A 15767-nucleotide genomic window follows, 5' to 3' on the forward strand; every position below is an offset into this window, starting at 1 on the left:
ACAGCAGCCTTATAACCACTAAGTGCTTCTTATTCAGTCTGGTGTGGGGATAAAATTTATTACTATCACTGTGGCAGCAAAGATCTGTAAATATGTTTTTGTTGCTAACTCATAAGGATGTTTCTTTGCTCTGTATTTGTCTAGCACCATTTTGTAGTTCTGAATTACAGGAAGCTGAAGAAAATTTAGCTACTAGTTTTTATTCTTTTAAAATGTTGATGTCTTTAAAACATAAATGTCTTTTTATGTTATAAAGTTTTCATACGAGCCCCCTTATAGCAACAGAGGCAATATCTTACAAATGTGTATGAGATTTCAGGTAGAATATCTCGATATTTCTCTGATCTTATTTCTTTTAGTGAACTTTGATTATTAATGAGAGCCTTTTTTCCATATATTTTGGTGGAATAAAAAAAATGAGTGGTTTACTGTTACTAACTTTAATCCAACCATTTGAAGCCTGTATTTAAAATGTATTTTAATATTGTGTATAACTATATTAAAACAATATGATTTACTCTGGAGAAATGTATAAATGCAAGAAATGGGCTTTATGATATTTTCATTATTATTTTTATTAGGTCATGATGGTGCAGTTAACTCTGTTGGTTGGAGTCATGACAAGAAGCGGTTAGTTTCTGCATCAGAAGACAGAACCGTAAGGGTCTGGTCAGTCTGCAAGAATGAACCTGCCCTAATTCTGGTAACTAGAAACTCCTGTTAGGTTAGTTCAGAGGACACTATTTTTTACTTTCATCTACTTGTAATGGTTCTGTAGAAAGAACATATGGCCTAATTTTCAGAGCTACTGACTGGTTGTCATTCCAACTGATACTACAATCCAGGTGGTCTCCATTGACTTCAAATTAGGCTTTCATCATGACAATTTGTGAAAAAAGCCCGGTAGCCAAGTCTAGTAGGCATGTCAGGAAGTTTTGGTTTTAACGTATGCTATGTATTTTCTATTTGCCTTGGCCCATCTCTGCTTCACTTTAGTCTACTCCACAATTCAGATGGAAGTTTAGTGTCTGAGGCTAGATTGTATTAGATTTAATTGGCTATAAACTATTGCTATTAATTATACTGCCAACTCATTTAAGCAGAATGAAAACTTTGTTTTGAGATTAATAGACATAAAAACTAGGAAAGGCCACTACATATCAGGTTAACCTTCTGTGATGTGGTGAGATTAACAGGGAGATTATGTTTTAGCACCAGGTATCTCAAACAAAAAATATTCAGTATCTTAGAATCTGTTCTTACTAATATATTTTTTTAACAGGGCAATGGTATGTTTCGTAAGGCTATACGCTTCGTGCAGTTTTATTTTATGGATACATTTATATTGCTGTGTTGTGGAGCTGAATTTCATCTATTAAGTTTCCATGTAGACACAACCAAGGATGACTTAAAACAGTGAGTTAAATCTCTCATTAACAGAGCATTGAAAATACATGAAATACTGTTTGATCTGAGGGTGTTTGTTTTTTTTTTTTTTTTTGGGGGGGGGATAGTTTGGTAGAGGGAAGAGGCTATCTTAGGAAAAATATTACAGAAGAAAGAATTAAACAAATAGTAAAAGCCAATAGTAAAAGGTCTTTATTCTTGCATAATAAAAAAAAGTGAAATGTCAATTTTTATAGTGCATACCTTATCTGGTGCAAATAATATTTCTATTACTTTTAACAGTTTCGGACCTTCTGAACTTTACCTTCTGTCTGTTTACATTTTACTGTGCATTAATACATTAAGTTACCTTTGAATAGCTGTTGCAGTTCCTTCTCTTATGGCAGTATTTTTAAATACATTTTCTTTCAGAGACTCCAATATGCTCTGGCTGTCTCCTACCTTCTGTGTCAAATGGAAGTGGATTGCTTTCATCATTTTCACTGGCTTTCTACCTTTTATGTTGTATCTAATTACTTCTCCTATTAACTTATTTTTCTCTTTGTTTCTTAATGGTTAGGCATTCTTCATGTACTTTTCACTAACACTGTTCTATTGATCATTAAGTGGCTTCTTCTTTCTGACCTGGAATCAAGTTTTTGTATTAAATCTGTCTGATATACTTTTTCTGATCTTTTAGTTCATAATTGTAGCTGAAGTGTTTTATTATCCTTTTATCTCTCAGCTCTTCTTTTGCTCTTGCTGGCTTTCAGCAGTTTTGTGTATATGCATGTATAAATGTATCTGTTTAGACACAATAGTGTTTAAAAAACCTTGAAGAGATATTTTGCTTTGTTTTATATTACCACTATAGATCTTCAGTAGAAGGGCAAATAGACTTTGGAGTTATAATCTTAATTCTATTAGTTGATACTGTGAATAGTGTCCATTTGTGATATTGAATAGTATTGAATCTGATTTTGGTTTGTAATTGGTTCAAAATAGTTGATTAATTGTGATTTTCAGTGACCTGCCTGGTTTTTACTGTTAATCCACTGGCACTTGTTATCCTTTAACTCCTATTTCTTGTCAAAATCCTTAATGGAGGGAGTTGCTGTGGCTTTTACTTGTATGGTTTTAGATGCAAAAGACTGATCTGAACTACCTTTAAGCTAGCTAGTTCAGATGCTAGAAGGAGAATGTGGTGTAGATGTAGCACCTATCCATGCAGTTTTGCAAGGACTTGGGCACTGATCTTCCTCTGTGTTTCTCAAATTACTTTGTTAGAAGTGTGTAATATCCTGATATAAAGCTGTTAATGTGTGTAGGATTGTGCTTATACCAACACTTTTGTTATTGCCGTGCTCTCAGTATTCCTTGATGGATTAACACTAACTCAAAAATATGCAATTAGACTCACTGGGATATTAGTAATGCCAAAAGAGCAACCATAACTGTAGACATTACAACAAATCCACAAACCAGTCTGAGGCCTGATTATATGTATCTTTTAAAAAAAAAAAAAGTACTGAAGGTTGATTTGCTTTGACATTTTCTTGTGGCTTCCCTCCAGTTCATTTCCCAGCATTTCATTTATGAAATGCTGTGTCATTCCTTTTGTTTCTCACAACTTTTTAATTCCGCCTTCTGAGTCAAGTTTGGAAGAATGCTTGAATGGAGCTGGATCAAGGAAAAGCTAGATCTAACTCCCAAAGCGTGCTTTATACCTTTAATTAGGAGAGCATGGCAATGCCATCTGGCTAACCAATTAACTGTTACTGTATTTCAGATATGAAGACAATACAATGACAAATCAGTGTTTCTCTGTGCAGAGCTTTCAAAGAACTGCCCATAAGTATTAATTAGCTGAGCACCACAACAACTTAGTTAAAAGGTTAAATATTGGTTCAGTTTTAAAACTGGAATTAAGAAGTGGAAATAAAAAAAAAAGTTCTTTATAAATGTCATACAGGATATTTACTGCAGCTCTGGGAATAGAATACAGATATCTTTACTTCTACAACTATGATTAATCTCAAAATTATTCACCATCTAAACAAGTTTATTTATGTTCTCCAAAATTACTGTTGAATTTCCACTGTCATCAGCAGTTGCGTATGCTGATATAAAGGGTAAATTATTCTGTTTAATTTTTTTGAAGTTCTTAATTACCTTTAATTTGCACAAAAATTTGAGCAGAACAAAACGTGAGGTTATCATCTTGTTTTTATAGTTAGTTTCATGTGTTGCTTTAAAGATAAGAAAAAGCAATTTAAAATTAAGTTAAAATGAAGGAAACTGCATTCCAGTAAATGAAACATTGCATTTTAAAGCCATTGTATGATGTCTACTATGATGAAATGTGAAGCTACTAGCTAGCACTTCTTATAGATGGGTGAAGAAAAGGCCATGGTAAGTGGATTTAAAATTTCGCATGCTATTGATAATTGGAAGAGTGTTAATTTCAGGTACTTCTGTTAAATTAATAATTAACAAGATCACTATATTCATGCAAACAACTTTAAACCACTTTAGACTTCTTAATAAAATGGACAGTGTAGACCAAATTCAGCAGTATGACAATATGAATGTTCTAAGCTTGGTTCCTTTGAGCTTTAGCCATTAGTTCAAAGAGCTTAAACACTCTTTGATCTTGTCAGAAAAGGAGGGAACCAAACAAGACGTACACATCATAAGATGACTTCTCACAACATTCTCAAAATAACAATCTCTAAATGCTTTAAATTTTCCTGTTTATATCCTTTCTTATATCTAAGATTCATTATAAGCAGTCAGTGAATAACGTCTATCCTCTTCTGTAGTATGAAACTATTTTTCAGTTAGGATGAATTCTAATCATTCCAGAAGATGAAGTATTTCTTTTCCTTTTCACGTAACCGATCTTTTTTTTTTTTAATAGAACTCAAGTCTGTGTATGGAAATGTAGAATTGAACTGGTGTGCAAAGATTATTTTTTAAAGGCATGATAAAATGTTTTTAATAGATGTACACCTTTTGATCTCATGGTATCTTTGGTCTGGTCCTTAGTTTTGACTTTGTGCAGATGTTTTCCTTAAAATTTTAAATATTGGATCTTCATTAAGCTTTTTTTTTTTAATTAACTAATTTATTTATTAAACTTAGTTGCTTATTCATCTTGCATTTTTAGCATATATTAACATACTTGGCAAGTTTTTGTGTGTCATGAAAATGTTACTTTATCTGGGTCTCCTGAAAAATGCCTTCAGCAAAAGACTTACAGCCTGCTGGAAAGCAGACACCTCAGTCTTCAGTCATCGCAGGAGAATTGCATTGTTTGTATCTTAGAATCCAGATTTATATTTTGTTTCTGAAGATACACCATTCTCCTGAAAATTACCATACAGTAAATGTATTCCCCAAAAATGAATACATCCCCATAGTATGGAGGACATGAAATTAGAAATTAATCACTAAAGGTGTTACCAGGTTGTAATAATTGAAGGCATTGAAGTGGAACAGAACTGTAATTTTGATTGTTTCAAAACTGTTATTTTATTTGGATATCTAGTATACAAGATTGTCAGGTGAGATTATGTGCTTTGCACAGAATTGGAGACTTGGAAAAAACATAGTGAGAAGATACTTTGCAGCCATTTTTGGCCCTCATCATAAGCTTTCTGTTGGCTTGAGATTGTGGTGTAATTTAGACAATTTTAGGGCCTGTTTATGTTACAATAATTTTTTCAGTAGTCATGTGATCTGGAATTTTGCCTGTACACACTCCGCACTCTTGGTCTTCATTTGTGCAGTATTTTATAGGGCTTTTCTTAGTGTTTTCTAGTATCTAAAAACAACTTCACAATTGACTTTGACAGTGCAATCCTATTGGAAATCTTGCAACGAGGAAATTAGCTTTGCTAATGATGGGCCATCAAATTTACCTATGAAAACTCTCCAGACATGAAGTGGAATTCTTAACCTTGTATGAATTTTATTTTCATTATTCGCTTTTGGTGGGTAAAAAATGAAAATAAAAAAAATTGTTCCTTATAAAGATTTCTTACTTCTTTATTATATTCTTTCTACCTATACTATAAGGCTCATTATATGCACAGAAATCACATCCTGATGATTCTCTGCAGTTAAAAGCACAATTACTTTATGAAATGCACCTTCTTACTGATAAGCTGTAATATCTTTCAACAGTCTAAAAAGCTTTTCTTTTGTGTACTCTACACAACTTTATCTTGATAAGTATTGCAATACCTTCTGACCTTTACTGGGTTAATTCCTCTGAAAAATTTCTCAACAAGCCCGTTGTAAGATACATTGCAATCTTTTGTATAACACAGGCGGTTATTTTAACTGGAAACATAGATTGTTGAAACTTAAGCAAAAATGCACATACATTTTTATTCTCAAATTCTATTCTTACATATTACAAGTGGCATTTAAGCTTTTGTATTGTCTGAATTATGTAATACCTTTCTTCCACAAGCTGATTACTTACCTTCTGTGTTGGATCTTAATTCTTAGCTTATGGAGGTGCTATTAACCTCTAAGAGGCAAGAACTAATGTACAGTGTCCAACTCAGTGTGTCCACAATGTCTGGCTTAATTTCAGTTGACTTGCACTTTGAATTGAGTGTGTATGCTAAATGTGTCAAATGAATTGCATAGAAAAAATATAAGATCTTAAATATAATATATATATTTATTTTTTCTGCTAATGGGTGCTCTTGTTCTATTTTTTTTCTCATGTTACTCATGTTACTTTCGTTCTTTTTTAACCTAACTTGTATTTCCATGTATTTACCGAATTGGTTGAAGATTTACTTTCTAGGTGAAATGATAGCTGGGAAACACCCAATGATGTGGGCTATCTATTTAGTAGACTGCACTGTAAAAGAGAGATGCTTCAGCTAACTCAAAACAATTGATCTTGCATTTAGGAGTAATTTAACTGTTTCAGTAAGTTTTTTCCAGGATGGTAAATTAACCCAGAGGAAGCTTCGTACTGCCTTCATTAGACTGTTCCTGTTATGCCAGTCAGGTGTCTAAAGTTAGCTTGGTTATCTTTACTCCAAAATGGCAATAAATCAGTTATCCCTAGGTCTAGAGCAGCTTATTTTTGTAGCTTAATTGGATAAAATGCCTCTGTAAACCACAAAAAAAATCTTGGATTAAGTTGTAGACCACTGTGGTTTAGCTTATGTCTTACCATTGTTGCTGAAGTAGCTCTGATGTCTACCTGGAAAAGCTGAGCAGACTGTCATCTGAGAATGGCAAAAGTATTAATCATTTTTTTTAATGACTGGATCCTGCTAGTAAACATATTGCTTTTGCCAAATGATCATAGCTTTCCAAACTTTGTGCTGGTGGAAAGAAGCAGTAATTATTCCTGTAAGTGTGCCATCCATGGACATTTTTATTAGATAGATACACTAAAATGGAAGTATAGTACTTACAGTTTCATTAGAATTATTTTAATGCGTAGAAGTGTCTGCATTTAGAATACAATATGGAAAATTTGATTTCTTGTGATGTGTTGACACTGCCTGGCGTTTCATATTGATCGAAGATCTGTCTTACATGTATGGATGTCATGTTTCTTTTCATCTGAAAAAGTTTTGTTACCAAATTTAATAGAATTCAGCAACAAGTAAAAAGATCTGTGGCTTTAATTTTAATAATAAAATTAAGCATTTTGGTTTGTTTTGTTATTCCAGTGGGATTTTACTGGTGGACACATATCATAACTTATTTCATTAACACTAGCATTCATTTGATATTTTTTTCAGATACAAACAGAGAATTTTTTGCAAATTGATCCAGAAATTTCCCATGGCTTCAACAATGGAGATTACCAGCCTTTCAGCAGTAAATGATTTCTACTCTTGTATCCTTTTTAACAAATTATTATTTTCATTAAAAACAAAACACTTTGGATTTAATGACGTGGAAAGAATTTAAGTTAGAGTAATTAGCATTTGATTTTTTTTTTTACTACTCTTTTTCTATTAGTGTAGAAATACCACATTTTTTGTGATATTGAAGTTAAGCCTTTGATATAATTTTTTTTAGGACAAAGATTTTTGATTTTTGCATGTAGAGCACTAAATAAAACAGAAAATTTATCTGTTACATATATATATATATATATATGTATTTGGTCTCTCTCTATATGCTTTTATTCCTTAAGATCAGTTTAACTTTAACACACAAAACTTTGCAGATATTGTGCTTACAGCTGGCAGCAACCGAGCTTTGGAAGTTTTTGACCTCAATGAAGGCCGAAGCAAAGCAGTGATTCCAGAAGTTCATACTAGATCAGTCCATCAGATCTGCCAAAACAAGGTTTATATATTACTGCATATTGATAGTACTACAAGGACCTAATTCTGTGTGATAAAGGCATGTCTGCAGACAAGATCTCATTCATTCTCTTGTGGAAAGCAGGCAGCAGTAGGAATGACTGAACAATCCTGCTAGCAGGGCAGTGTATCTTACTTACCCTTTGCCTTACTTGGGTGTTGTGGTTTAGCCCGGCTGGCAGCTAAACACCACACACCCGTTTGCTCACCCTCCCCCCTCCCTCTCTGGGATGGGGGAGAGAAACGGGAAAGTGAAGCCGGTGAGTTGAGATAAAGACAGTTTATTAAGACAGGAATATAATAATAACAATAATAATAATGATAATAGTATTAATAATAATAATGTGTACGAAACAAGTGATGCACAATGCAATTGCTCACCACCCGCTGACCGATGCCCAGCTTATCCCCGAGCAGCCGGCCCCCCACCCCGGCCAGCCACCCCTATATATTGTTTAGCATGACGTCAGATGGTATGGAATACCCCTTTGGCCAGTTTGGGTCAGCTGTCCTGGGTCTGTCCCCTCCCAGCTCCTGCTGCACCCCTAGCCTGCTCGCTGGCAGGACAGAGCGAGAAGCTGAAAAGTCCTTGGCTTGGTGTAAACACTGCTCTGCAACAATTAAAACATCAGCATGTTATCAGCACTCTTCTCATCCTAATCCAAAACATAGCACCCTACCAGCTACTAGGAGGAAAATTAACTCTATCCTAACTGAAACCAGGACAGATATCCACCCCTTATTCCATACCATTTATGTCATGCTCAGGTTACACTCTTTCCAATACCTTCTAATTAATCACCATTTTCATCTATGATATATAGCAATCATGGTAGTGATGACATACAGTATTATATAATAATTAACATACTACAATTCAACTCATGGGCTATTCTCACCCAGTATCAAATCCCCTTGAGGTACACACCGGACCTCCCCATTCTTTTGCATTACCCACCAATGCATCCAGGTCCCTGAGCAAAAGCAATCCCACGAATGGGTTTGCCTTTTCTTGAGTCAGGAGTAGCCCAGACTGTCTTACCCAGCATGTTTCTTACATGCACTACAGGAACTTTATCCCCTTCTACAGTGCGTAACAGGTTTGATTGGGCAGGTCCAGCTCGGTTGGCAGATCCCCTAGTATTGACTAACCAGGTGGCCTTTGCCAAATGTGTATCCCAATTTTTGAATGTCCCAACACCCATTGCTTTCAGTGTAGTCTTTAACAGTCCATTGTATTGTTCAACTTTCCCACAGGCTGGTGCATGATAGGGGATGTGATACACCCACTCAATACCATGTTCTTTGGCCCAAGTGTCTATAAGGTTGTTTCGGAAATGAGTCCCATTGTCTGACTCAATTCTTTCTGGGGTGCCATGTCGCCATAGGACTTGCTTTTCAAGGCCCAGGACAGTGTTCCGGGTGGTGGCATGGGGCACAGGATATGTTTCCAGCCATCTGGTGGTTGCTTCCACCATTGTAAGTACGTGGCGCTTGCCGCTGCGGGTTTGAGGGAGTGTGATGTAATCAATCTGCCAGGCCTCTCCATATTTATATTTCAGCCATCGTTCTCCATACCAAAGAGGCTTTGACCATTTGGCTTGCTTGATTGCAGCACATGTTTCACAATCACGAATAACCTGTGCTATAGTGTCCATGGTCAGGTCCACCCCTTGATCGTGAGCCCATCTGTATGTTGCATCTCTACCTTGATGGCCTGAGGTGTCATGGGCCCATCAGGCTACAAATAATTCACCTTTATGTTGCCAGTCCAGGTCCACCTGAGCCACTTCAATCTTAGCCGCCTGATCCACCTGCTGGTTGTTTTGATGTTCTTCAGTAGCCCGATTCTTGGGCACATGAGCATCTACATGGCGTACCTTTACAACCAGGTTCTCTACCCGGGCAGCAATATCTTGCCACAATGCAGCAGCCCAGATGGGTTTGCCCCTGCGCTGCCAATTGTTCTGCTTCCATTGCTGTAACCACCCCCACAGGGCATTTGCTACCATCCATGAATCACTATAGAGATAGAGAACTGGCCACTTTTCTCGTTCAGCAATATCTAAAGCCAGCTGAATGGCTTTCACTTCTGCAGACTGACTCGATTCACCTTCTCCCTCAGCAGCTTCTGCAACTCGTCGTGTAGGACTCCATACAGCAGCTTTCCATCTCCGATGCTTTCCCACAATACGACAGGACCCATCAGTGAACAGGGCATATTTCTTCTCATTTTCCGGTAGCTTGTTGTACAGTGGGGCTTCTTCAGCACGGACCACCTCCTCCTCTGATGATATCCCAAAGTATTTGCCTTCTGGCCAGTCCATAATCACCTCCAAGATTCCTGGGCGACTGGGGTTTCCTATTCGAGCCCGCTGAGTAATCAGTGCAACCCACTTGCTCCATGTAGCATCAGTTGCATGATGTGTAGAGGGGACTCTTCCTTTGAACATCCAGCCTAGTACCAGCAGTCAGGGTGCCAGGAGGAGCTGTGCTTCAGTACTGACCACTTCCGAAGCAGATGGAACTCCTTCATATGCTGCCAATATCTCCTTTTCGGTTGGAGTATAGTGGGCCTCAGATCCTCTGTATCCCCGACTCCAAAACCCCAGGGGTCGACCTCGATTTTCCCCAGGTTCTTTCTGCCAGAGGCTCCAGGTGGGACCATTCTCCCCAGCTGCGGTGTAGAGCACATTCCTTACATCTGGTCCTGTTCGGACTGGCCCAAGGGCTACTGTATGAACTATTTCCTGCTTAATTTGTTCAAAGGCTTGTCGTTGCTCAGGGCCCCATTTGAAATCACTCTTCTTACGGGTTACTTGGTAGAGCGGGTTTACAATCAGACTGTAATTTGGAATGTGCATTCTCCAAAACCCCACGACACCTAGGAAAGTTTGTGTTTCTTTTTTGCTAGTTGGTGTAGACATAGCTGTTATTTTGTTGATCACATCCATTGGGACTTGACGACATCCATCTTGCCATTTTATTCCTAAAAACTGGATCTCTCGTGCAGGTCCTTTGACTTTATTTTGTTTTATGGCAACACTGGCCTTCAGAAGGATTTGGACTATTTTCTTCCCTTTCTTGAAAACTTCCTCTGCAGTGTCACCCCACACAATGATGTCATTGATGTACTGCAGGTGTTCAGGAGCTTCCCCCTGCTCCAGCGCAGACTGGATCAGTCCATGGCAAATGGTAGGGCTGTGTTTCCACCCCTGGGGCAGCCGATTCCAAGTATATTGGACTCCCTGACGAAAAAAGGCAATAGGTGTAATTGCTAATAGTTTCTGAGATATGGTTTCCAAAGTATAGAGTTGACGACAGCGCTGAGTACAAATACCAGGTTAGAGTCATGACCAGCAATCTCATCATTTCATAAACCACTGTTACACTGCACAGTACCATAACAATCTTAAACCAGGGCCCAGAAAAGATAAACAGCACGACAGGGAGCACGTACAGAAAGTAACGTGCTATAAAACTCAATTTGGAAAACAGGCACAGCAGACTTGAGATTAAGGCAATCAACATTGTGACTAGCAACTATTAAGCAGGTCCAATACTTATACCAATTTTAGTTTAACACACTCTGGTCAAATCTGTCGATATCTCAACCATTCGAGCCCCACGTTGGGTGCCAAAAGGACTGTTGTGGTTTAGCCCGGCTGGCAGCTAAACACCACACACCCGTTTGTTCACCCTCCCCCCTCCCTCTCTGGGATGGGGGAGAGAAACGGGAAAGTGAAGCCGGTGAGTTGAGATAAAGACAGTTTATTAAGACAGGAATATAATAATAACAATAATAATAATGATAATAGTATTAATAATAATAATGTGTACGAAACAAGTGATGCACAATGCAATTGCTCACCACCCGTTGACCGATGCCCAGCCTATCCCCGAGCAGCCGGCCCCCCACCCCGGCTAGCCACCCCTATATATTGTTTAGCATGACGTCAGATGGTATGGAATACCCCTTTGGCCAGTTTGGGTCAGCTGTCCTGGGTCTGTCCCCTCCCAGCTCCTGCTGCACCCCTAGCCTGCTCGCTGGCAGGACAGAGCGAGAAGCTGGAAAGTCCTTGGCTTGGTGTTAGCACTGCTCTGCAACAATTAAAAAAACATCAGCATGTTATCAGCGCTCTTCTCATCCTAATCCAAAACATAGCACCCTACCAGCTACTAGGAGGAAAATTAACTCTATCCTAACTGAAACCAGGACATTGGGCCAGACTGTAATACTGCAGTTCAGTAGGAACCATTAATTGTAAATATTTAAAATGTTTGTAATCTGCTAGTCATTTTTATAGCTGTTAACACTTTCCATATTTTTGACCTGCATTTTTAACATGCTGTTTAGAAAATAGAAGGCTTTTCCACACTGATTTGTTGAAGTATTAATGTAGATGTTATTTAACATTCATACTGGATTTTGATATCTCAAAATATTTCATGACAAAGAGGAAACCAATTTAACACTCAGTTCTTGCATGGGAAAATAAAGGGAGTTGTAAAATTCTAATGAGTCTTATAACCTATTCTAGCCTCCTATTGTGTTCTTTTTACAAAGGGCCAAAATTTTTATATAGTGTTCTGAGTGTATTTCTTACAATAGTGGCTACATATTCCTCCAATATTCTGCTCCTGACATGGGAACAAGAGGTTGATCATTTGTGTATTTACCGATATCATCGTTGTTATTACAATTAAAAGAAAAAAAAACAAACAACAACCAATCAAACAAAACAAAAAGCAACAGCAACAAAAACAAATCAATCAAAAAACACCCCAACAACCAAACTTCTTTATAACAGCAAAAGGCTATTTTCAGAGTAAATTCCTATTGCCCAAAGTTGTTCTCCTGCAGTGCTTATAACTGCACTGTGTATAAACACGGTTTCTTACAAGTAGAGGTAGCTATAAGCTTCTTGAATGTGCAAACTGAACAAGAAGGTGAGATAAAGGGCCTTGTGCAGTCTCTTGACCCAAAAGATTATGTGAGAAAGGAATAAATTGGACGTGATAGGAGTATGGATTTTAATCACTCTATTATCTAAGTTTATTGTTCTTATAAGGAAGCTGTCAGTCTTGCTTTTTCTGCCATGAAAATTATTTTCTTCCATTTCAGAGTTTGTTGTGTAAAGTAGCCATAAAACAGCCTTAAGCCAAGCAATGGTTTATTTATTTATTTATCTATCTATATATCTATTTATTTATTTATTTAGAACAGGGCTTTTAGAAAGAAAACAATCTGCACGTGTTGACATATTATGTGAAATTTCTTCTACTGTGATGGAAACCTGGGCAATTTTTTTTACATTTTGAATAAATGTTTTGATTTTAGTTGTATACTTGATCATTTATGTCCCTTGAAAAAGGGTCCATAAACTGTGCCATAGTTTCTTTCCGTGTTACTTGAATCTAACGCTTGAAATAAAAGTCAGTCCTGTAGGCTTAGCAAGAGATTGAAATCAAGTCCTGTGAGAAAATAGCAATATCATAATGCTATAATAATTTGTAGTGTGGGCTTACATACTTGAGGAGTAGATGATCTTGAACAGTTTCTCTCCTTTCAGCCTGGTTTTCAGTCACTTTGATGTTGAGTTAATATATCATGCCCAGGTATGGCATGATGGAAATACACTGTTGCATCCTGAAGGTTTACAGGTAAAAATCATCAGGGAGAAATCATGAATTCGTAGCCCTTAGGTAATGTCATCAGAAGGTAAACCAGTACAAGGTGCTGGGAACTGAAGAGAACCATATTTTTCAGATATTGGCTTGGATTTGCCATTCCTCAATCAGAGTTTTCTTGTTTATTTTTTTAGTACTTGAAACAAAATTACAAAATGTACAGAATGTACAACTTAGTCTCTATGTAAATAAATGATAGGTTCCTCTTGCTAATTTGTTGAATCTCATGGGAGAATTTAGGTTTGTCATCTTATACGTCTTATGTAACCATTCTATAAAGTTGAATCCAAAGTCATCTGTTTCATGCAGAAACTGAAAGAAAAATTGCTCAGTATTACAACGGAGTGGATGGCTTTAAAACACTCATCTTTGGGCTTTTTTTCCTTTTTCTTTCTTTACATTTGAAATTTGATTTGAATGTTTGGAAATCTTATATTCCTGTACATTCCTGCTGGAATGCCTACTGTGTTAGGTTTGGTTGAGTATGGCTCTTCATTCCCATTTGGAAAGCCCTTGCTTCTGTGGGTTTAAAACAGTTCCTTATTACTACTTTTGTATAACTTTGTGGGTTTTCCTGAGAGATGTGATCTGGTAAAACACTTAAAATTGTGCTAACTATTTCAGTACTATTTGTTACACATACAGGCTTAAAGTTTTGGCTTTTCTTTTTGCTTGGTCAGCTGAGTGGCTTCAGGTTATTTAATCAAGAAAAACTTTAAAGCTGTGGACAAGTATTCGCTTGAGAGAAAACCTAGAGACGTGGTATAGCAAAGAAAATTGACCATTTGGGGGAAAATTATAGATCAAGGTTCTCAATTATTTTTTCAGTTATATAAAATTAATACTTTAGATAGGTCTGTAGGAAAATTATATCATCAGCTCTTTTGTTACATTAGTACAATTTAAACTGTTAGAGTAAATATAGCTTGGAACATTTGCATTAAGAGAATATGCTGAAATACTTTATAGCATACACATAGTATTCTGCCTATTTTTGTAATTCTATATCCTGTTTAAAGTGCAAAATACATTGGAGTCTAAGGATGTGACTACCTTAGCTACCGGGGAGGGGTGGTGAAGTAGAAGCAAATCTGTGGAATGAAATATTTGGTTTTAAGGAACCAATGCCCACACCATAAAATTTATGGAGGCTTTCCTGTAGGTTTCATGCTCACTATTGATTGCAATGCATTATGTATATTCTTGAAGTGCATTTTCTGTTTTGACTTCATGCAAAAACAAGTGAGTTCCCATGTTCCAACATTGCTTTTGGATGCAACCTGAACAGCATTAAGTGGGGGAGATCAGGAGTTTGTTTTTAATAAATAATAATAATAAAGATAAAATATATTTAGAAGGTCTTTATAAAATACTAATGAAGATCTGATTCAATTAAATGTGGGAGAAACCTGTCTGCAAGTTATCTGTTGCATATATGGGGGATTCTAGCAACATACATGACCAGCATGAGATTCAGTTATTGCTGGTTTTGAACAGCAGCAGCTGTAAACAAGTACATGTAACTTGCAGTGTAATTACTTTAAATAGTTCTTTTTGTCATTTCTGGAGATTATTTGCAAGAAATGACAAGGCATGAGATTTATCTCAGCCTTCAGGGTACTTGATTAAGCTTATTTTATCCCTTGGAATATGTTTTTCACTGTAGATATTGTTTTATGTATGGTAGAACAATATGCAGAGTCTTCTTTCTGAACAATTTAGGAGAAAATTGCAAATATCTATATCTATATATCTGTGTGATTATATATATATATAATTATATATAAACATAAAATATTCGGCTGTGCTGATGGTTATAAAGTATATCTCTTAGAAGATGATGGAGTGCTAATATTTACTTGATGGGACCCATTTTAACCAATGTCTGTGAATCTTGTAATCTTGTTTCCCGTTAGAATTTTATTACTCTGAATATGGAAATATATTTAGAAGATAAATGGGAATGAAAATTAAATAAAATTCTCATATTACTTGTGCATGCATATAACCTGCTGCTGAATCAGTATTTCTGTAAAAAATACTCCTGGATTATGTGTGTGACACAACAGAAATTTAGAATGTTATAGGCAAATGTTCAAAACAACATTGAACTATTTAAATGTCAACTAAATCTAAGAATCCACGGCCTTACTCTTCTGTCTAATTTTGAAAATATCCCTGTCTGGCCTATCAAAGTTAATGTAAAAGTCATCTTTCCCTCAAGAATTAGGAAATTACTTTAAGTTTAATTGTGTGTAGCACATCCTGTGTTGCAGAGGCAGTTATTAGTACAATAAGGTCTTGCTTTATTAATGATATCCTGAAGATGATGTA

General features: G+C 36.5%; 1 protein-coding gene across 6 annotated transcripts in view; it reads left to right on the forward strand.

Moving 5' to 3' along the window:
• Positions 1 to 15767, forward strand: part of WDR27 (WD repeat domain 27) — a 132460-nt gene that overhangs the window by 29210 nt on the left and 87483 nt on the right. For all 6 annotated transcript variants that reach the window (XR_007157531.2, XR_007157529.2, XR_007157530.2 and 3 more), the window contains 4 exons: positions 582 to 703; positions 1283 to 1416; positions 7170 to 7267; positions 7604 to 7725. Coding sequence is in view for 3 of the 6 variants with exons in the window: in XM_048045909.2 (XP_047901866.1) it covers positions 582 to 703; positions 1283 to 1416; positions 7170 to 7267; positions 7604 to 7725 (476 nt within the window). In the remaining 3 variants the exon portion in view is untranslated. The remainder of the gene's footprint in view (positions 1 to 581; positions 704 to 1282; positions 1417 to 7169; positions 7268 to 7603; positions 7726 to 15767) is intronic.

Source organism: Anser cygnoides, chromosome 3, assembly GCF_040182565.1.
Source record: "Anser cygnoides isolate HZ-2024a breed goose chromosome 3, Taihu_goose_T2T_genome, whole genome shotgun sequence".
Lineage (NCBI taxonomy): Eukaryota > Metazoa > Chordata > Aves > Anseriformes > Anatidae > Anser > Anser cygnoides.